This window comes from Ursus arctos, unplaced genomic scaffold, assembly GCF_023065955.2.
Source record: "Ursus arctos isolate Adak ecotype North America unplaced genomic scaffold, UrsArc2.0 scaffold_25, whole genome shotgun sequence".
NCBI classification, from domain to species: domain Eukaryota; kingdom Metazoa; phylum Chordata; class Mammalia; order Carnivora; family Ursidae; genus Ursus; species Ursus arctos.
Genome location: NW_026622930.1, coordinates 40,901,742 through 40,923,107, shown reverse-complemented (window position 1 = coordinate 40,923,107; position 21,366 = coordinate 40,901,742). Strand labels below are relative to the sequence as shown.

At 40.4% G+C, this 21,366-nt stretch overlaps 1 protein-coding gene and 1 long non-coding RNA gene across 14 annotated transcripts in view; one reads left to right on the top strand and one right to left on the bottom strand.

The window, feature by feature from the left end:
* The window catches only part of FERMT2 (FERM domain containing kindlin 2), an 89,085-nt gene extending 68,878 nt beyond the window's left edge, over nt 1–20,207 (top strand). For 5 of the 12 annotated variants that reach the window (XM_048220027.2, XM_044377618.3, XM_057318528.1 and 2 more), the window contains 11 exons: nt 898–1,005; nt 4,501–4,635; nt 5,360–5,409; nt 6,602–6,726; nt 13,394–13,500; nt 13,639–13,860; nt 15,791–15,814; nt 16,341–16,361; nt 16,981–17,105; nt 17,404–17,545; nt 18,935–20,207. In XM_048220027.2, coding sequence (XP_048075984.1) covers nt 898–1,005; nt 4,501–4,635; nt 5,360–5,409; nt 6,602–6,726; nt 13,394–13,500; nt 13,639–13,860; nt 15,791–15,814; nt 16,341–16,361; nt 16,981–17,105; nt 17,404–17,545; nt 18,935–19,108 — 1,233 coding nt within the window. In that variant the 3' untranslated portion in view covers nt 19,109–20,207. The remainder of the gene's footprint in view (nt 1–897; nt 1,006–4,500; nt 4,636–5,359; nt 5,410–6,601; nt 6,727–13,393; nt 13,501–13,638; nt 13,861–15,790; nt 15,815–16,340; nt 16,362–16,980; nt 17,106–17,403; nt 17,546–18,934) is intronic. The other 7 variants (XM_026480365.4, XM_044377619.3, XM_026480366.4 and 4 more) reach the window with 4 other exon arrangements.
* Nucleotides 13,864–21,366, bottom strand: part of LOC123000154 (uncharacterized) — an 85,592-nt gene continuing 78,089 nt past the window's right edge. For both annotated transcript variants that reach the window (XR_008961392.1, XR_006407930.3), the window contains 2 exons: nt 16,616–16,770; nt 13,864–16,345 (listed from right to left, as the gene is read on the bottom strand). This is a non-coding gene — a long non-coding RNA (uncharacterized LOC123000154). The remainder of the gene's footprint in view (nt 16,346–16,615; nt 16,771–21,366) is intronic.

Here is a 21,366-nt window from a genome sequence, read left to right as displayed (position 1 = left end):
AAGAAGCAGCAGGCTCCCAGCAGAGGAGCCCGATGTGGGGCTCGATCCCAGGACCCTGGGATCACGCCCTGAGCTGAAGGCAGACACTTAATGACTGAGCCACCCAGGCGCCCCACTTTTACCTTCCTTTAAATGTCTTTCAAGTTAGATTCATTTTGTTAAGAGCTCTGTAATATCTAATGATTATTTCCCTGTAAAATAACATATAAAATCTTATTTCTAATACTGAATAATACTATTTTGGTGTATTTTTTAATGTCATTTTTTTTTTTTTTTTTTAAAGATTTTATTTATTTATTCAACAGAGATAGAGACAGCCAGCGAGAGAGAGAACACAAGCAGGGGGAGTGGGAGAGGAAGAAGCAGGCTCATAGCGGAAGAGCCTGATGTGGGGCTCGATCCCGGATCGCCGGGATCACGCCCTGAGCCGAAGGCAGACGCTTAACCGCTGTGCCACCCAGGCGCCCCTTTTAATGTCATTTTTAATGGGAAATTAGATGTGGATATATATACATATACCTAATCCTCTAGGTATCTTTATTATTGAGTATTTGATACTGAATAAAAATCCCAGAAAAAAATGTATATTAGAGGCGCCTGGGTGGCTCAGTCAGTTAAGCATCTGCCTTCGGCTCAGGTCATGATCCCAGGGTCCTGGGATCGAGCCCCACGTCAGGCTCTCTGCTCAGCGGGGAGCCTGCTTCTCACTCTGCCTGCTGCTCCCCCTGCTTGTGTTCGTTCTCTGTCAAATAAATAAAAAATCTTTAAAGGAAAAAAAAACTTAAAAAAATGTATATTAAAACTTTTCTGTCAAGCTTTGAAAGTGAATATTTAGTTTTCTAACTTTTTTATGTTAAAGGTAATGTATTTACAAAAGGACTGTCTCTTTTGCTGCAGTATGATGCAATCAGAATCAATCAGCTTTATGAGCAGGCCAAATGGGCTATTCTCCTAGAAGAAATTGAGTGCACAGAAGAAGAAATGATGATGTTTGCAGCCTTGCAGGTAGTGAAGTGTATTGGTAAATGGGACTTTTCAAGGGAAAGGGTAGGGGATTATTTTTAAATAGTAAAGTAGCATTCGCATTTGATGTGTTTACTTTTTGCTATGAGGAAATTGAATATACTTAGAAGACAAAATAAGTAGATGAATTTTTTATCTTCTAAGAATTTAGTGGTATACTTAATAGTTAAAATTTTTCTGTATCGTGTAGGAGAAAGATATCCTCCCACCCCCAGATATATATTAGCTTAAAACCACCCAGTTTTCCCTTAGAAATAATATATATATTGCAAATCAGATTTCTAACATGAAGTTTATTAAGAAGTAGGTACCTGATCTTTTCCTTAGATTGAACCAGTGTTATCCCAAAAGTGGTTCTTGCATATCAACTTTTTCAGAATTACAGTAGTGCTTATTAAAAAATCGTTTGCTTCATGACTGCTGTCCCTCCAGTAAAAAGCATCGCTGGCTCCACAAGTCTGCAGTCTTAGAGACACCGAGGTGCACGCAGCTGCCTACTAGGTAGTCGCTCTTACATTTCAGATACTTGAGTGAGACTGTAAGGAATGTTCTCAGATTATGGTAGAATTCTGGTTTTGCCTAAAGTCCTAACAGAATTGGTGTTCTTTAAGTACAGGAAGCAGAGTTAACATTTAGTTATGAAAAGCTTTCACTGTTGTGGCACCTGGTGGGTCAGTTGGTTAAGCGGCTGCCTTTGGCTCAGATCATGGTCCTGGGATGGCCTCATGCCAGGGAGTCGGCTTCTCCCTCTCCCTCTGCCCCCCCCCCCACTCATGCTCTCTCTCTCTCTCAAATAAATAAATAAAATCTTTTAAAAAAAGAAAAGCTTTCACTGTAAAAATGATATTATTTTCTTCTCTTGGAACACAAATAAAAATGCTCTCAATCTTCTAAATGCTATTATGCATCCAGGGAAGGTTTTCTGGTGAAGACTCAAAAAATTATCGTTTGTAATGGAAGAAAAGCTCATTTCTTCTCAGTTTTCATCTACATGATGAACGAAAGGGATCGAAACAAAGACAAGGAAAATCTTTGATGACAGATGAGTTAATTTAGATAGAGACTTGCTTAATCAACTAGTTAAGAGTCTTCTGTTGTGTTTCTGGATAATTCAGACTATCTGAACAATTTCTTGAATTAAATTCTGGAGTAGTTTTATTCAGAGTACCTCACTTGGTTTATGGCGTTCTACCTACATCTTTCTCACTTAGAATATGGGCTTATCGTTTTTGTAGTGAAGGTTTTGCCAATGACCGAATAATAATACATTTTTTATATATATGGGAAAACTCACAGATTTTTATTATATAATATTTTTTAACCTTTGTATTATAAAAATAATGCACTTAAGAAAAAGTCCAACAGATACAAATGTGCCTGACACATAGGTGCTCAAAAAAATTTGTTGAGTGAGAATATAGTTGGCCCTTGAACAACACGGGTTTGAACTGTATGGGTCCACTTATCCGCAGGTTTTCTCCAATAAATATAGTACAGTAAATATATTTTCCGTATGATTTTCCTAACATTTTCTTTTCTCTAGCTTTATTGTAAGAATGAGTATATAACACATGTACAAAATATGCGTTGTCTGTTTATGTTATCAGTAAGTTTTCTAGTCAAGAGAAGGCTATTAGTAAAGTTTTGGGAGAGTCAGTACCCCTAACCCCCATGTTGTCCAAGGGTCAAATGTACACACAGTTGTATTTTCACAGAAATAGGATTATTTTGTAGCTTTCCCCCACCCAGTGTACAGTAGATATTCCATTTTAGTGCAGTAGAAAACGCCTCAGAAACCATGAATTTTAATCTGTGAAAACTGTCCCAAAACATAGCTCTCCTGAACCATTTTAGAATCTAGATTTAATGGGAGAATTCTGAACTAAAAATATCCTACGTTCTTAGACGCCCTCCCAGAGACTGACCCAAAGGCTCTAGAAACCCATCCAGTACCATAAGGGGGAAAGTTTGAAAAGATGGCAAGGAAATAAATGCCTGGTATTTTTATCTCCAACATAGACTACACTCTGAATTTGTTTCTCCTTGGGGCTTCTGTTTCCTTGTGTAACGTAAATCTACGGTAAAAAGAAACAAGTAATTAAAAGTAAGAAGGTGTGGATAAAAAATAGGTTAATAACACTGTTTTTAAACCAATTACATCCAAGTCTGTATTGTAACATTTAATAGATACCCCATACATCTCTGAAAGCAAAGCTGGATCTTAAGACCAGTCCCATTCATTGCCAGGGTTTCTCCAGGATAACTTCGAGGGACTTTTTGCATCACAGTCACTTAATAAAAATGCAGATTCTGGGCCGGACCCCAGATTTGCTGGATCAAAATCTCTGGGGATAAACCTAAGAATCTGTATTTTTAACCAACTCTATTCATGATTCATACGTTACTCTGACACTTGAGGTGACTGCCCAAGGGCCTCAACCTACCTCATTCTCCATGATTTTGTGAACATGGACGTTTCTATCACTGTAAGGATCTCATTTTAGCAGAGCTGACGTTACAGCCAGAGACTATTCATTACCAGTTTACTAAATCTTAAAATATAGAGGAACACTGACAGTTGGCCTCAAAATAGTTCATTCGGTGTTCCCCATGAATAGGCTTTATTCAGTGAATGACTATTTCAGAAATCTGGAGTGCCGTTTAATGCTTTGAAAAGTAACTGATAAGGTATTTAAAATTTCTGCTTACCTTTGTGTGAAACCTCTGTAAGGTTTAGCGTCAAAATCTAATAGATGATGAGTATTTGTTTTAAGTGACTTACCGAAGTATATTTAAAATCATGACTAGTTACTCTGTATGCAAAGATTTTTCTATCTACATATTATCACCACTCATCATATATACACGCACATATAAATATATATGTGCGTGTATATATTCACATATAATCAATCTTACCATTCCTATGTAACTGAGAATATACACATCTTCCTCTGAACATATTTTCAGCATTGAATTGAGGCGGGGCAGGAGCTGGAGAGTGGAGCTTTAGCTTTCAGCCCAATACTGATAACTAATTTTCCTCTGCTGGGTAATAGTAATACAAGGTAATCAGGTTAATCTATTTTTACAAAAGACCTTATGCATATTCTGTTAATTCATCCAGTATTCATTGGTTTCAGGACCTGTTCTAGACTGCGGCGGGGTGGGGGGCAGTAAAAAAATCTCTGCTCATGTGGAGCTTAGTGGAAGACATGTTAACTCTTAAGTTCTAAGGCTTCCCAAACTAAATTCATTTTATATGTCCAAAGACCTACTTCTTTTGGAGAAATATTTATTGGGATATTTAGGACACTGACTTCAGGTGCCGTTTATTTTCCTATCATTCTAGTTCTTGGACACTTTTATCTTTTCAAGTTAGGTGATGAAAAGCATTCAGTATAGATGCAGGTAGTAATCTCATTTTAAAGTTTTACTAAAGTTAGAACAGTCATTTAAATAAAATTTCTCTTTCAGTATCACATCAATAAGCTGTCAATCATGACATCTGAGAATCATTTGAACAACAGTGACAAAGAGGTGGACGAGGTTGATGCTGCCCTTTCAGACCTGGAGATCACTTTGGAAGGGGGGAAAACATCAACAATTTTGGTAGGGTGAATCTAATTCCTACTAGTTTGGTTTTAATTGGTGCTTATCTTTTTGTGGATTTAGGTTCTCATAATTATTGAGTGGATATAGAGAAATATTTCATGCTTTAGAGAATACAGCTGTTGACTTTTCAGAAACTTCCAGGGAAAATTGTAAAATTAGTATTGTACTAGTCTCCAGTGCTTCCAGTGCCGTGAAGACAGATCTTGTCATATGTGCCCGTTCTCTCACAAGCAGTGGGAAAACATCGCTGTAGAGTGAAAGGTAGTCTCAGGTCATGGTAAAATTCATTTAGTGCGCTGCACATCTGAAATATTACAAAAAGAAGAGAAAAATAGATCTTGGGAAAAATTTTAAATACTAAGTTTGGTTTTAAAGCTGAGGAATTAGTTGTTACAGAAGAAACACTTACCTCAGGGCTGTTAACGATTTTGCAGAATTTCCATATGCAGTTACAAACAGTTTTAGCTGAATTAGAATAATATGTTCTTAAAGGTTATATGAACTGCCATTTTGATCACATCTTTTATTAGCTTTTTATGCCATTTGAAAATGACTTTGTAACTTATGACCATATAATATGATTATACCTTTTAAACCTTCATAATCTGTATTTTATGTAATTTTGTTTATTGAATAAGCTGATAATTGATATCAGATAACTAAACATTAGAGTTTCAAATTTCGGGAAAAATAGGAAAAAATTATTTAATTTTTTCCCTAGGGTGACATCACTTCCATTCCTGAACTTGCTGACTATATTAAAGTTTTTAAGTAAGTACAAAAAGGGGAGGGATTCCAAATATTAAGGATAAATACCAATTTTATAGTCTCGTTCACATTATTGAAATTTCAGTTTAGCAAATGCGTCTGTAAAAGCATTTACCAGTTAGAGAAACACTAAATTATGAGAGAAAATAACCATCTTTACACCAAATTAAAACTAGTACTCATGAACCTGTGTTTTCTGATAAACATTTTTCTTAAAGGGGAAAAACAAAGACTGTGTAGCATAGATTGCATTGCCTAGATCCTGAGGCATACAGTGGCATTTCAGTATAAAGCATCCCCCCTGGGTGAAAGCAGGACATAATGAACTGTTACTGCCAGGGGTTATTTCTGGGGTCAGAACCCCAGATTCTATTGCATTTTATTCATTTATTCATGGAACATTTTATAATAAGGTTCCAGTATATCTTATCTAGACTTTTTATCAATCTAGGCATAATCCAGTCAAGAGAGTTAGGCATTAAAGCAGAGAGGGTGAAGAGGAGAGGAGGTGATGTTGAATGTAAGATGGAAAGCCAGTACGGAATAAACCATTCACTGTAGCTAAACCTAGAACAGCTCCCCATATGGATCGTTTCTGAGAGAGGGGCATGATTTCAGATGCAGCTTCCTACCCGCGTTCTCCTCCCATTACACACCGTTCCTTGTCCACTCTCCATCATGACTGCTCTGTTTTCTTTGTGTTTGGCATTGGGGTGGCAAGTTGAAGCACCATTCAGATACACCCCTGAGAGAGACAGGCACTTCCCTGACTCTGGTTCTGCAAGGTGCACCTGCCTGTCCAGAGAGGCCCCCAAAGGCAGCCCTGCACACACCCAAGAATTTGCTGGTGATTATAGGACCTAGGAGCCTTCCCATTTATTTCACCTTTCTTTTCTTGTCCTTTCCATGTGACCTGCTAGTGATAGAGATGGCTGCCACTGACAGAAATACTTGATGCTAGCCCTCCTTTCTCCTTTGCCTGTACATTCTTTGTGAGATATTCCTGAGTAGATTGATCGAGAAGAGGCAAATCCAACAACAGCAACATTGAATATAACACACTGGCCCAAGGGAACTGAGTTCAACATACGTACAGCTTGGCCTTGGACTTTTAATGATGGGAAACTTTGCTGCTAAGTCTATTGATAAAGTTATTTCAAAAGTTGTTTTTCTGTTAATTCTATTTGACATGTAGGCCAAAAAAGCTGACTCTAAAAGGTTACAAGCAATATTGGTGCACCTTTAAAGATACATCTATTTCTTGCTATAAGAGCAAAGAAGAATCCAGCGGCACACCAGCTCATCAGATGAACCTAAGAGGTAAGGAAAGCTTTGGAATGACCAGTGTTGATGGAGAAATTTCTCTTGGCTGATAGTCAATAAACTTCACTTTGCTGGGCGGGTGGTAGTTTTTCAGCAGATTCATTACTCCTTTAGGTACTATTTTAGGTGTAGACGATTCTTTTTTTTTTTTATGTTTTTGTCACAATTTTGAATATTCGATTTCACATGAATATTTTGTTGTAATCTCTTTGTGCACTCCTCATTTGAAGTGATACCACTTTTCTTCTTGACTGGTAAATTTATGGTACCTCTTTTCTCACCTTCAGCATGGGGACATTCAGGTTTTCTTCATTCTCATCCGTGCTGTAGTCCTGTCCTGTTTTTGCTGGCTTCTCCCTTCCTCATCAGCATCCTACTCTTTCTTTCACTGATGACAAGCTGGTCCCTCTCAGGTTCCCCAGCCTCTTTTTTGGCTCAGCAGTGGGGTAGCAGTTACCTGTGGGGTTTGGCTAAGTTCTTCCTCCTCCTCAGTAACTCTTCCTGGTACATTTTTGTTCAAAACTGAGCTCTTGGTCTGGCCTCTGGGGTATCCCCAGGGTACCTCTCTGAGGTTCCTCCTAGCTGACAACCTCAATCTCATTGGTTTCCTCTTGTCTGTTCAAATCTAGAGCTGTCACTGGGGGCTGGTATTTGAGGCACATGTTATTGGACACATTTCCACTCCCTTGCAGCAAGCTTGCCTCCTGTGGCCTGGGCTGAGCATGCCTGGGGGCTCAGAGCTACTGGCTTTGGTCTCCCCCCTCCCCCCCGCCATTTCATTTACCATTTGGGAGACTTCTTTGGTTCTTCACACTGCTCCTTCCACCTCCTTTATCTGATTGATACAGTGGTTCAGGTACAAGGAGAATTTCCTGTCCAGGTTGGTCTGGTTCTTCTGCAGCTAGAGGACATCTTGCTGCTTCCTGCCACGGTGTTTCCACAGGGTCTTACAGGTCGTTGGTGAGCCCTTCGCTCGTGGGCATGCTCACTGAGAGCATCTGGCTCGCTGTGGTGAGGGCTGCACTCCCACACGCTCGGCGCCAGCGTGCTTGGTGGAGGGCGCGGTAGGTTGGCACCTCGCCGTTACGCACTCTTTGCAGCAAAGGTCAGGAAGCTCAAATACATTTCTGGACTCATTTCCAGTGAGATTTTGATTCCAGCCAGAAGCGTTCCTGTTGAGACTTGAATTTCCGAATAAGTTATTAAGGGGCTGGAGAGACAGAATTGAGAAAGGAGCGAGGTGCTTTTGGGCTGTGGAGCTGCAGGGGCGGCCTCCGGGTTTCCCAGCCTCTTGGTGGTAGTGAAGGTTGCACTTCTTTTGGCAGCCAGTGTGAGGGGGATGTTCAGGGAGTTAATTCCTATCGACCCAGCCCATTCTCCTTTGGGTTTCATTTTGCATGTACATTTATGATTATATGTAAAGCAACGATATATGCCTTTCTAATCAGTCATAAAGATATGATTATATGTCTTTCTAACTAAAAATATCCATATTTGAACAAAAGTACCCAAGAAGGGGGGGGTACCTGACTCATTCACAAAAGTGATTCCCCAAATAATTTCATTTATTGCTTAAAATAGAGGTGCTTTCCATAGTACATTAGGATATTTTTAGTATATTTCAACAAAATGTCCAAATCTGTGTTCTGCTCGGTAGTCCTCTGAATTGTTTTAAAAAATGGGAAATCCCTGCCTGTCCTGGGTAGAAGATTGATATGCCCATGTGTTAGAATTCTGTAATTTTCCTAAAGGTTTTAATTAGGCTCACTGCCTTTCTCTCATAAGACCCATGGGTTTAACTTTTGGGTCTCTCTTAATTATTTGTTACTCTTAGAATCTATTGCAGCTTTGTTCTTCCTTCTCTTCTAACTTGCCCAGGACCGGCTTATCCACTCTTGATCTATAGACTAGATCTGTCTTCTGGCCCCTATCTTCTCTGTGCCTATTCCATCCTTAACTTTCTTCCTTTTTGACTGAGAAGTCAAGTCCTGGTATGGAGAATGGCTTATGACGTGCCACCTCTTCCAGGTCCTCCCAAAAGAGCGCTTTTCTAGCACGTCGCACTAACGAAGCTACCACCAGTCTAAAAATCAAATGGCAAAGATTCTGCTCTGCTATTAAAAATGCCCTGTGATTTTAGAAAAATAGCTTCTTTGGACCTCAATAACTTCCTCTAAGAAGTGAGTGTGTTGGACTCGATGCTCTTCAAGGCCTTTGGACATCTAAAATGCAAAGTTGTAAAGAATTCGGTTCAGCGAATACTGAGTGAATTCCTGTGCGGTAAACTGTGCTAGTGCTAGAGACTTGAGTAAGAACAGATGACAGTCCTGCCCTTCGCCCCGCAAGGTGTTTAGAGCATGTTGGGGAGATCAAGAGTTACAATTTGGACAATAGTACTTTAAAAAGTAACATGTCTGAGGAAGAGCAAAGGGGTAAGGGTGCTTGCTATTGCTATATCATTGTTCAGTGAGGATGGAGAGAATTAGGGTAGACTTCATGGGGGAAATAATGCCAGAGTTCAATCCAGGGTCTGTCTCGAGGTCCATGGAAGGAAGGTGAGTTGGTAAAAGCCATCCAGGCAGAGACTGGTGTGGAGAAAAGCATCAGCAACCACGGGGGGTTTGTGCTGCTGGAATGTAGAGTTCAAGGGGGAGGATGAATACTTCCGTAGTGGCTGTTGAATCTGATGGCTACTAAGATGAGTGATAATAGCAAAGAAATTGGCAGGAGTTAAGAGGATAAAAATGTTAAGGAGATTGTTTTTTAAACTGACAGCAATGAAGTGCCACTGAAAGATTATTAACATGAAAATGACAGGCTCCATCCTATTTATATTGGCTGCGGTGTAGAGGAGTAATTTAGAGCAGCGACTGTGATCCAGATTAAGGTGATCAGTATGGGCGGGGAAGAGGGTACCAATTCAGAGGACCCTGACGAAGCCTAGTCAGCAGCCTGGGTGATGGACTTGGGAGAGGCTAACGGGGAGGGACTTACTTCTGGCTTGTGCAGTTGGGTGAATAGGGTTGAGAATGTAGAAGAGCTGAGTTTGAGGAGAAAGATGAGTTTAATTTTGGGTTAAAGTTGAGGTACCTGTGGGATATCTATTGAAGATACCCTGTAGGCCATTGGATCATGGGAAATCCACACTGCAGATACTGCTGGTAGCAGTTTTAGGATTAATGGTAAATGCAGCCTTAGAACGGTTATCTGTAGTATGAAAAGGCCAAGAATAGAAAGAACCCTGCAGAACACCCATGTTTGAGGTACAGGGCAGATTAGAGGGGAGGAGCTTGCAAGGGAAACAACAAATGCTTATGACGACCACGGAAATGACGTATGGTGGGAGCTAAGGTAAAGTTGTTTCAAAAAGGACACTAGTCAGTAGCCTCAAATGCTGCAGAAAAGTAAAGATTGTTAAGCCTCCAAAGCATTTAGCCCCATTGGAGGTGATTAGTGGCCTTGAAGAAGACCAGATTCAGTGAACTTTATCTGCGACAAGGAAGGAGGAAAGAGGGCGGTAACAGCAGAGAGAGAGAGAAGGTGGAGGAGAAGGGCATTTTGTGATTTAAGTGCTGATGGAAACATCACACTAGAAATAGGAAGGAAGAAAGAAATCTAGTATCCAGGAGAGGAAGATCTCTTTAATGGAGCAAGGCTTCTGGGATGGCAGAAAACTCAGCCCCCTCGGATAGGAGAGCCTTAAGAGGAGGGATGCCTCTTCACTCTGTGGAAGTTGAGGACAGCTAGCTTATCAGCTGTGGTGGCAGAAAGCTCTGCGACTCACTTCTGATGGCTTTCTTCGAAAAAAGAGATGAAGTCGTCCGCTGAGAGTGAGTGGCATCAGGGGCCTGAGAAGATTTAAAATAAACACTGTTGAGAATGAAAACAGAACGACTGCAGGTGTTGACGGCCAGGTTGAAGTTGGGAACCTATGAATTTCTAGTGAAACCTGTCCGCTTGGTTTTGTGATTTTTGTTTTTTCCTTCCCTCTCCTCCTCTGAGTGCTCATCAGCCTAATGTAGGCAAGTCAAAGATAGGTGGTTGGATTGAGCCCTGGGTAAGGTTTTGGTAAATGTGTGCAGTGGAAGGACAGTCTAGGGAATTGGTGGTTGATACCTGGCGAACGGTGTGCAGGCTGAACTCAGGAAAAGGAAGACGTGAAGCATGTTGCTGATGGGAGAAAGTTGAAGGGTTGCAGCCTCGGGCCCCTCAGATGGTGTGCAGAGAGGATGGAAGATTGTGATTAGAACGGGCTGTTTGCATTGAACATAACTGGGTTGCAGTGGAGTGCGGCCTGTTGCCATTGAAGTGGGCAGCCGCGGTGGCACAGGGTGTGTGGGCCCGAGGCGGGGCCGCAGAAGTGCCCCTGCAGCTGCTCCAGCACTGAGTTACCGTTCACTTTGCCTCTCCGAGCTTTTTAGGTTTTTAGTATTTTACTTTACCTTTTTTTTTTTTTAAGTTTATTTAAACAATCTTCACACCCAGCATGGAGCTCAAACTCATGACCCTGAGATTAAGAGTCACACTTTCCTCCAGTTGAGTCAGCCAGGCGTCCCAGTATTTTATTTTTAAAAGAGGCCTAATTACTATGGGATTGTACGCTTTAAATCCACTTGAATGATTAATGAAGTCTGTAAAATATCGCATATCTTCAAACATTTCTTTGTTTTAACTTTGCAGATTAAATGCATTGCCACACGACTTCCTGATAGTTTGTAATACTTGCACAGAAAGAGTTAAATGCTGTAGCTAATATTTTTAAAAGAAAGCAAAGGGGGGAGAAAGTCCACCAAATTCATGATAGTTGCTGTTTTTGGAGAGAAGAGGACCTCCCATTTATCTAAAGTATTCTGTTTCTTGTAATCCTTCAGTTTGAACATTTGTTCTTTCTGTGTGGCTGGTATATAGAGGGTTATTATCTTGTTCCTTACACTCTCTGTGCAGAGAGAAGTTGCTCCAGTACAAAGACCAAGGCGACCACAGGCCCTGCTAACAGCTTACAAGCCTACTTGATGGTCTTAAGACATATTAAGGGTGACAATTGGAATACCCTTTAAAGACCTTGACGTACTGTACATTGCCTTGTTTGTCCTTCTAGCATTCCAGTGAGGTAGAGTTTAAGGTCGGGAAATTTGGGGAGAGATGTTAAATAAATTGGCGGTAATTAAGAAGTGACAGAGATGGTGTGGCACCTAAGTCCGACGGCAGAGCCCCACTCCGCTGTATCGCACCGGGTACTGCTTGCTGATGACAACCATTGCCCCGCTGCCTGACTGAGTCCATGTTCAGTCCTCTGTGTTCTCTACGGTAACGCTACCAGCTGATGCTTAACTGAGTTGATTACATGGATTTTTGTGGCCCATAAATGTATGTGTTGCTGAAAACCTGTCAGTAGAGTGAAGTTCTGAATACCAGTGATGTCCATGCTGGCGTCCCCAGTGTGTAAATGGAGATTACCTTCTGTAGATGTGCTCCTGAAACACTGCGGTGAAGTTAACTTCCGAACTGAGCCTTATCTATGAAGAAATGACAGTTTTAAAGAAACCATTTTTGTGCAGATGCTCCCCCTATGACTTTAAGTATCGTAAGTGAATATTCAGGCGTTCCAGCACTCCAGGATTTTGGAAAGAGGCATGTGCCTGGGAGCATCCAGTTGGATCAGGAGAGCCTGTGTTTCCCCTCTCCCTCCCCCTGTTCCATTAGGCGTCTTCCTCCCGTGGAGGAATAGGAGGGCCCATATAGAACTCCAGCTCAAACTAGGAATCCACACACACGATGCCTTTTCTTTTTTTTTAAAAGGCATCATAAAAGTCATTTATTCTTGGGGCACCTGGCCATAGAGCATGCGACTCTTACGGGGTCATGAGTTCAAGCCCCACTTCGGGTGGAGAGATTGCTTAAGGGAAAGAAAAAAAAAAGTCACCTATTCTTACCAAACACATTAAGTTAGAATGGAATTATAGGGGCGCCTGGGTGGCACAGCGGTTAAGCATCTGCCTTCGGCTCAGGGCGTGATCCCGGCGTTATGGGATCAAGCCCCACATCAGGCTCCTCCGCTGTGAGCCTGCTTCTTCCTCTCCCACTCCCCCTGCTTGTGTTCCCTCTCTCACTGGCTGTCTCTATCTCTGTCGAATAAATAAATAAAATCTTTAAAAAAAAAAAAAAGAATGGAATTCTAGAAAGATGCTTTAATATCCCTATACAGTTAGAAACTTATAAACCCCAAATAATTTAAGGCTCAAGAAACTAAATGATATTAAAACAACATAGTATCGGGGCACCTGGTGGCTCAGTTCAGCTTGGGTCATGATCTCAGGGTTGTGGGGTCAGGCTCTTTCCCTCTCTCTCTCTCTCAAATAAATAAATCTTAAAAAGAAAACCCATGATATTAAACTTGTGGGATGGCGTTTTTGGGTAGTATCCTTTTTAATAGGACCCTTTCCTTCTCTTTTCAGTCAGTTTTTCTGAAGGCCACAAACTGTATTAGATGTGACTCTTTGCTCCCCCTCAAACAAAGTTATTGGGCAGAAAATTTTCTTCCCAGTTAATAGGTTCCTAAACAGCAAGGTTCAACATGTTAAGATACCATAAAATGAGGGTGGCTATATTAGCTTGGGATTTCTTAAAAGTAAAGTTGACCATTTTAATACTTTCTCTATTATAGGATGTGAAGTTACCCCAGATGTAAACATTTCAGGGCAAAAATTTAACATCAAACTCCTGATTCCAGTTGCAGAAGGCATGAATGAAATCTGGCTCCGTTGTGACAATGTAAGGTTTACAATTAAAAACATAAACCTCAGTGTTTCTTTGATTCCTTAGTGAGTAGACCAGTTATCCTTACATTTTATACTCAAAGGACCCATCACGTGCGGCAATTTTTCATGTTTCGGTATTTCTTTTCACCAGGAAAAGCAGTACGCACACTGGATGGCAGCCTGCAGATTAGCCTCCAAAGGCAAGACCATGGCAGACAGTTCGTATAACTTAGAAGTTCAAAATATTCTTTCCTTTCTGAAGATGCAGCATTTAAACCCAGACCCTCAGTTAATACCAGAGCAGATCACAACGGATATAAATCCTGAATGTTTGGTGTCCCCTCGCTATCTGAAAAAGTACAAGAACAAGCAGGTATTTGATTCATTCACTTCATCTATTTTCTTCTGGTTTTATGATTTTGTACATACTTTAAATTTAGTTTCCCCTCTAAAACAAAACTTTTAGTCTTAATTTCATATCCAGTGGTCAGAGTATAAAATAGGCTGCAGATAGCTTTTGTCCATTTAAATTGGTCATTTAAAAAAATGTTTTTTCATTTTAATGGGACAGATAATGAGGTAAAATAGTTGGGAGCATATTTACTCGCAGCAACATAAGGAAATCACCCTGTGAATGGGGTGTCCTTCCGGGAATTGAATATGGTGTGATGCTTCGGGTTTTATTCCTTATATAATTAAGTGTGGTATAAAGCACAGCCAGTATTTCCCAACAAAATCTATAACTCTTCTTGCTGTGGAAATTGGCTTTTCCAGCCTTGGAAATAAACTTTGTATGGGTAGAAATAGTCTATAGTTCAACATTGTTTTTTCTTAACAGTAAAAAACCTAAACCAAGATTTGCGTGATGTGACAGAGTTTGGTAAATTTCATTGAAATTCACTGCTTTTGTTCACTCTGTTTAGAATTCTTTTCCTGGCAATTAATTCCATAAAAGGATTGCTATTTAGGAAAATGGTTCTTCGGTACAACATAAAAGGTTCTTTGCAGGGGAATTTCACTTGGGATAGCCCCCAGTATTCGCTACACCAAACATCCTGCCATAAAAGGCAAAGGCTTCAGTCTGAGGTGGGGGTGAAGAAGACCTTTCAAACAAATATTTCATTTCTATCTAGTTTCATTTTTATCTCTGTTAAAGTATAATTTTAAAACATTACTGAAAGGGCCCAGTGAAATACCCAGGATGCTTATTAATTCTTAACTTTGACTATAATGTTTATCATATGGGTCTGAAATCCCTTAGCTAGAAATAAATGTTCAAGAAGTTTTCATCACCAAGTATTTGTCTTTAAGTTTCAGAGGTTGTGTAAGCTACATGGAAATTGTTTATCCCACAGTCCTATGATGTGGGAGTAGGAAGGAATGGAGGAAATGCTGCCCTGGGGAGCTTTGTGGAATGTAGATTGTAAGTTAAAAAGGGAAAGTGAATCAAGTACTAATTTCATTTTCTTTTACTCTTAGTTATTTCATTTAAAAATTACTTCTAAAAAAAACTTGTTTCTGAAAGTGGATTCATTTGCCTTCAAAGGCAAGGAACAATTTCTCTATCAAGTATCAGGAACAATCTTAAAATGTAACTCTGAAGATCGCCAGATGTTGGTTTAGCTGTCGGAGGTACTGAGTTGTTTTCTCAGAAGCCTTTCAAGTGATAGTTTTTCCTTTAAAAAAGGATAGTCTTCTATCCCTGATTTCTCAGATTGTCAAGTGAAAATTCTCTGGAGGACAAAAACAGTGAATATTTGACTGTCTTGACTGTCAGGATGACAGTATGTGTGTGGTCTGTGGTTAAGGATTCTTCCAGCCTTGTCTTCCATGTTGGCATCTTATCAAATGGCATATTCTTTTTAACCCTCCCTTCCCTGACTAGGTTTATAAGTTGTTCCCAGAAAGTAGAGAGCATGCATCGCCCTGACACCTGGGAAGTGCTGACAGGCAGGAGCATGGTTGCTGTTCCGTGTCAGGTGCTGTGCTAGTCCCTGGCTATAGTGGGATTATCTGATACAGTGGCGTTCCGGAGTCCAGTAGGAAGAGGTGCGGGCCATGTCAGGGCGCATCAGTATAGATTTTGTTACATTTAATCTACTTTAAATCCCCCAAACTAGCTATTACTTAAACTTACTATATATATATCTTAATGTGACTAGGACTTCCAAACTGGACTTTGACATTTAAAGAAAGGAGTTGTTCTGTGTTTTATCCATGTGAGTACAAAGTGACATGGACTATAGTGCTTACAGCCACCAGTCCTAGTGCAGTGTACAGCATCTCTTCATTTTCCCTTCCAGGATAAAGGATGCAAAAAACAGATGGTAATTGAGGGGTTTGCTTTTCTCTTGTAAATAAAGAAACAGTATGGTCACTGCATTTATTTTATACCTTCAACTTATTTCTGAAAAGTGGTGCATGGGTCATATTACCGGACTCCATCTCAAAACATTAAAGGTTTTTGAATATTAATTTTGATTTTGCTACTAAAATCATTAGTTCTACTCTAACCAGTAAGAACTGGTAAATGAGTGGGAAAAGGGTATTTGCTCTTTATTTTTCCCTACAAATTTCTACCCATAATTTTAGTAACACTTAACAATCTAAAATAACGTGGAAGTGTTTCTCAGTATTCTAAATGGAAAGTAATCGCTGCTTCCTTGTTTTCATTTTCATGCTTGCATTTACTTTGCTTGGTTTCCACCTAAAGTAATTTTTTTTGCATGGTTTTTGGCTGAAATTTTGGTTTGCAGGTTACCGCAACTTTTTCTTCGCTTCATTGCCATTTTTTCTGATTGCCTTTTTTTTTCTTTCTGCTTCCTTTTTCTTTCTTCGCATTGCCATCTACAGCCAGGCTATATAAGAGATTTGGTAAGTTCTCCATATTTACCAAAAAAAGAAAAAAAATACATAAAATATTTAAAGCCCTAGCCACAATCCCCTTACAGATTAATTTCCTTCCACTCTTTGTGGGAGTAGGCATCCCAAAGGGAGTATAATTTAAATTAAAAGTTAACTTTTCTAATGATTCCTTTAGAAAGATTTTTAAATTATTATGGTGGTTTCAAGTACTTTAAAGGTACTAATAAATATTCTTGCTTGAAATTTATATTCCAGGTACTTACTCTGATACTGTCTTGGTGCCAGATTTAAAATTCACGTCACGTATAGGATTAGAACACGCCCTTTTACAGCAGCGTCATGTGTGTACTTGGAATACCGCTCGAGGGTGGCGGTTACGTGCTCCTAATAGGACTTTCTGTTTCTGGATATATGGAAACTGAAATTAAGAGGAAATAGATCAAGGTTTATTTTGAAGAGTCGTTATTTTCCTAAAATTCCCAGATGTAGCTGCAGAAATTTCCTAATTCCAACTCCTACAATATGTGACTGTGGGGTGGGGCACATAATTCAATTTTTTACTTTTTGTCTCGATCCTCCCACGAAAGAATATTGTCTGATGGTAAAGGTCATGTTTAATCATGTTTAGATAACAGCGAGAATCTTGGAGGCCCATCAGAATGTAGCTCAGATGAGTCTCATTGAAGCCAAGATGAGATTTATTCAAGCTTGGCAGTCGTTACCAGAATTCGGCATCACACACTTTATTGCAAGGTCAGTGGTTCTCCTAAACACCTGTGCCTTTTTACGTAATCTACTTCGATTAAAGAAAGATTTAAAGTACCTACTGAGATCCATTAAGCAATTTTACAGTAAAATGTAAAGAATATTGAAACGTATTTTCTGTACTCGTAATTTTTACAAATTCAAAATGATTTCTATTTTTACTTATGTGAAAATACTTTTTTTTTTTTTTTTTTGAAGAGCACATCTTAAAAGAAAACCAGAGTAACACGTCCTCCTACCCCTACCAACATGTTTTTAAACATTTTTTTTGTTTGTAATACTATAGGTTCCAGGGAGGAAAAAAAGAAGAACTTATTGGAATTGCATACAACAGACTGATTAGGATGGATGCCAGCACAGGAGACGCAATTAAAACATGGCGTTTCAGTAACATGAAACAGTGGAACGTAAACTGGGAAATAAAAATGGTAAGCTTGAACAGTGTTACTTGAGTGCGTGGAGAGGCCGCCTGCTGAGAATTAGTAAATTAAGAATAAAAAGGCCCATAAATTCTGTAGATTATTTGTACCATCACCTCTTGAAGTATAAAACATGGTTGGTTATTCATTTCCCACTCAAACTTGCCTATTTCCTAACTAGCCCAGTAATTAGAATTCTAAGAACATAATGATCTGCTTAGAAGGTGGTTCTCCTGTAACAGCACATCCCTGTCAGTCACGGTAGCAGCCACTGTTTATTGAAGACCTACTCTGTGCCAGTCGTGATGCTAGATGTTTTTACGTTTGTACCCTATGTCTGATCTCGCCACAGCCTTGTGGAGTGGTTGGATTGTCCCTACTTTACAAATGAGGACTTGCAAATTTAGAGGCCTGGAGGCCACGATTGCCATGACCACACACTCAGTAACAGAATCAGGATTCACACGCAGATGCTCAGGACTGAAACCTGGCACGGCTCCTACTATAGATCTCGCCGCCCCTAGCCTTGGAGTACAATAAATATCTAAAATAAACAGTCTGTTACTGGTAAGCCATGTGTTTTAGGGTCATTAGGTTTGTTGTATCAGTTCCTATTACTGCATAGAATCTTCGTATTTCTGAAATACAGTAGTGTCCCTCCTTATCTGTGGTTAACCACGGTCCAGAAGCAGATGACCCATCCTCCTCCTGACGTACTGTTTGTTAGAAGGTCCGTGGTAGTAACGCTGCACATAGTGCCTGCTGTGTCCTTCCCCTTCATCCCATCACGTGGGCATGTTATCATTTCCCGTTACCACAAGGGTGAGTACAGTACAATAAGATATGTTGAGAGAGATCCTATTCACATAACTTGGATTAGAGTATATTATAATTATAATATATATAATTATTGTTAGTCTCATAGACTAATTGAACTTTATCATAGATCTGTATGTAAGGGGGAAAAAGCATGGTATATATAGGGTTCAGTACTATCCATGGTTTCAGGCATCCACTGGGGGTCTAGAAATACATTCCCCATGGGTGGGGGCGGCTACTGTATTCAAACATGGTACCTAAAGGTTAAACATCTAGAGCAAATACTAAATTAAATGCAGGAAGTAGGTTTTCTCCCAGGCCTCGAAAAGAGACCTTCTCATTAATTGAATCACCAGAGACCACTGGGAACATAATGACCTAAACCCCTTGCATTCAGTCTCTTCAGAACATGAAAACTAAAACAGAGTGGTGGAGGGGCTAGTAAACTTGAGGATTTAAACAAATTTGAGGATCAACAAGTACTCTGGGAGAGGGCAGACAATAAATAGCACACTAGCTTCACTTGTACCCAACCAGACGGAGCTTCCTGGGACTGACGGTTCTGGGTCTTTGTTCCAGGTCACGGTGGAGTTTGCAGATGAAGTACGGTTGTCCTTCATCTGTACTGAAGTAGATTGTAAAGTGGTTCATGAATTCATCGGTGGCTACATATTTCTCTCAACACGTGCAAAAGACCAGAATGAGAGCTTAGATGAAGAGATGTTCTACAAACTTACCAGTGGTTGGGTGTGAACAGAGACACTGTGTAATGAAACTCCATGGCCATAACAATATTTAACTCTGAAAGCTGTTGTTTGTCATATGCTGCTTAATAAAGTAAGCTTGAAACTTATCATTTATCATGAAAACTTTTTTGCCTTACCAGACCAGCTACTAAGCGCACTAACAAGCCCGACTGTTAATCTGCTGTCGGGATACAGTATACGGACTTGAATATGGCGCACATTCCTTAGGGCCGTGAACTGAAAACTAAAGTAGTGGGCAAGTCAGGAACAAAACACTGATTTAATTTAAGCTAGCCAAACCAAGAAACTCAAGCCATCTATTTTAAAGCTATCCAGGGCTTAAACTATATGAAGTCTCTTTATCATGTTTAATGCATGTGTTTTAATGTATGTTTAATTTGATCTCGTGTTTTAAAAATACCTACTTCTGGTAGCCGTTGATTCTCCACCCCCCACCCCCACCCCCAAATAAATCAGGCCTACGAAAGATGCCTGATAGTTAATAATGTCATTGTGTGACCTTGAAGGAAAATGCTGTCAGTCCGTTAGGCTTGGTTTTTGTCCTTGAATAAGCATGTATGTATATTGTCTTGTGTTTTTATTTTTACGCCCTATTGTATCACACCACTTTTAGTATTCACCAGCATATTCACTGTCTGCCTAAAACACGCAACTTGCGCGTTACAGTATGAAGTAAAGGTCTATGAAGTACGCAGTTTGTGGAACTAATGTACAAACACAAATTTTATAAAATTGTACAGTTTTTTTAAAAAACTACTCACAACTAGCAAATGGCTTAGATGTAGCATCTTTGCATTTATTAAATGCTTTTAAAAATATAACTAATGTGCAGTTTTCATACCTGCTAAGAATGACTTCGTTATAGTCGTGATTTGCCACAGTGTCCTTAACTCTGATGCCTGGACTGGCCACGTTCTCGTCCGCTGCGCTGTGACCGTGCGCACTGGTGCTAGTCAGAAAACCCCTAGCTCACACAACCCAGAAGGGCGCCGGGAGGGCTGGGTTACCAGTATTGTCCAATAACCCATGGTTTCAAGACTGTATAAATGCATTTTATTTTAAATAAAAGCAAAATCTTTTATTTATGTTTCTTTTTGTACTTCTTGTCTTTACTGTTTACATAGAATTAACTGATGAACTTTTGCCTTTTGGAAACGTTCTGCCTACACCTTGTGTTAGGAGGACAGCTTGCTGGCCTTCCAGAGTATCAGCAGATCGTGATGCTTAATCTCTAGGATACATTCTTCCACCCTCCCTTACTTTTCTCTACTGTTTAAAAATGAACTGCATAATATATTTAAGTATTAGAAATATAAACAGAAATATGACAGCTGAACAGACATTGTTGACTTGGGCTGAATTTGTTTGAAACTGCAAACTCACTCCTGTTCTAAAAAACCACAACTCACATGTATGAATTTACTCCCTGTTAGTGCTATTACACCCTCGTTCCACCGCAAAACTTCAGGCCTGGACTTTCTCCTTTAGCTCAGGCATTTAATCAGGCCACGTCTTGTTGATTTTTCCCTCAGGCAAACCTCTGTCTGTGCTATCACTGACACCTGAATTCAGGTCCCTGTCCTGGGCCTCCCAGATGCCGCAGCCTCTAGAAGCAAAGCTCAGATCACATTCTCCATGGCTTTTCTTTGTACTCTGAAGTCGGGTCCTGACAAACCTCCCTCCAAAATAAAAGGGCTCCTTCCCACAAAAAAAATAATCCCTTTCCTCACCTTAAATACAGGTCACCAACTTGTACAGTCACTTGGTAAAAGCATTCATTCATTCAGATTTTATTTGTGAAAGAGCATGAGCGGGTGAAGGGGGAGAGGGAGAAGCAGGCTCCCCACTGAGCAGCGAGCCCAGTGCGGGGCTCAGTCCCAGGACCCAGGACTCTGGGATCATGACTTGAGGTGAAGGCAGACCCGGGTCCCATAGAGGCTCATAGCCACTCTGCTGATTTTCGGAGTTTTGCCCCACTTGCCGTCCTAGTGATTTTGACATTAATTCAGCCCCAGCACAGCACTGGCTGTATGTCAGCTCTGATGACCCTGGTGACCCCGGTTGACTACAGCATAACAGCCTAAGTCCCCAGGCAGGAGCTAAGAGGTCTCTCGTGGCCCGGATCCCAGGCTGCAGTTCTCCTCCTTCCCTCCCAAACCGGGCGGCCCACATCGTCCAGACACACTTGGCACTCGCCCGTCACCATGTCATTCCACAGACTTTCTTCCAGTCTCCCACCTGTCC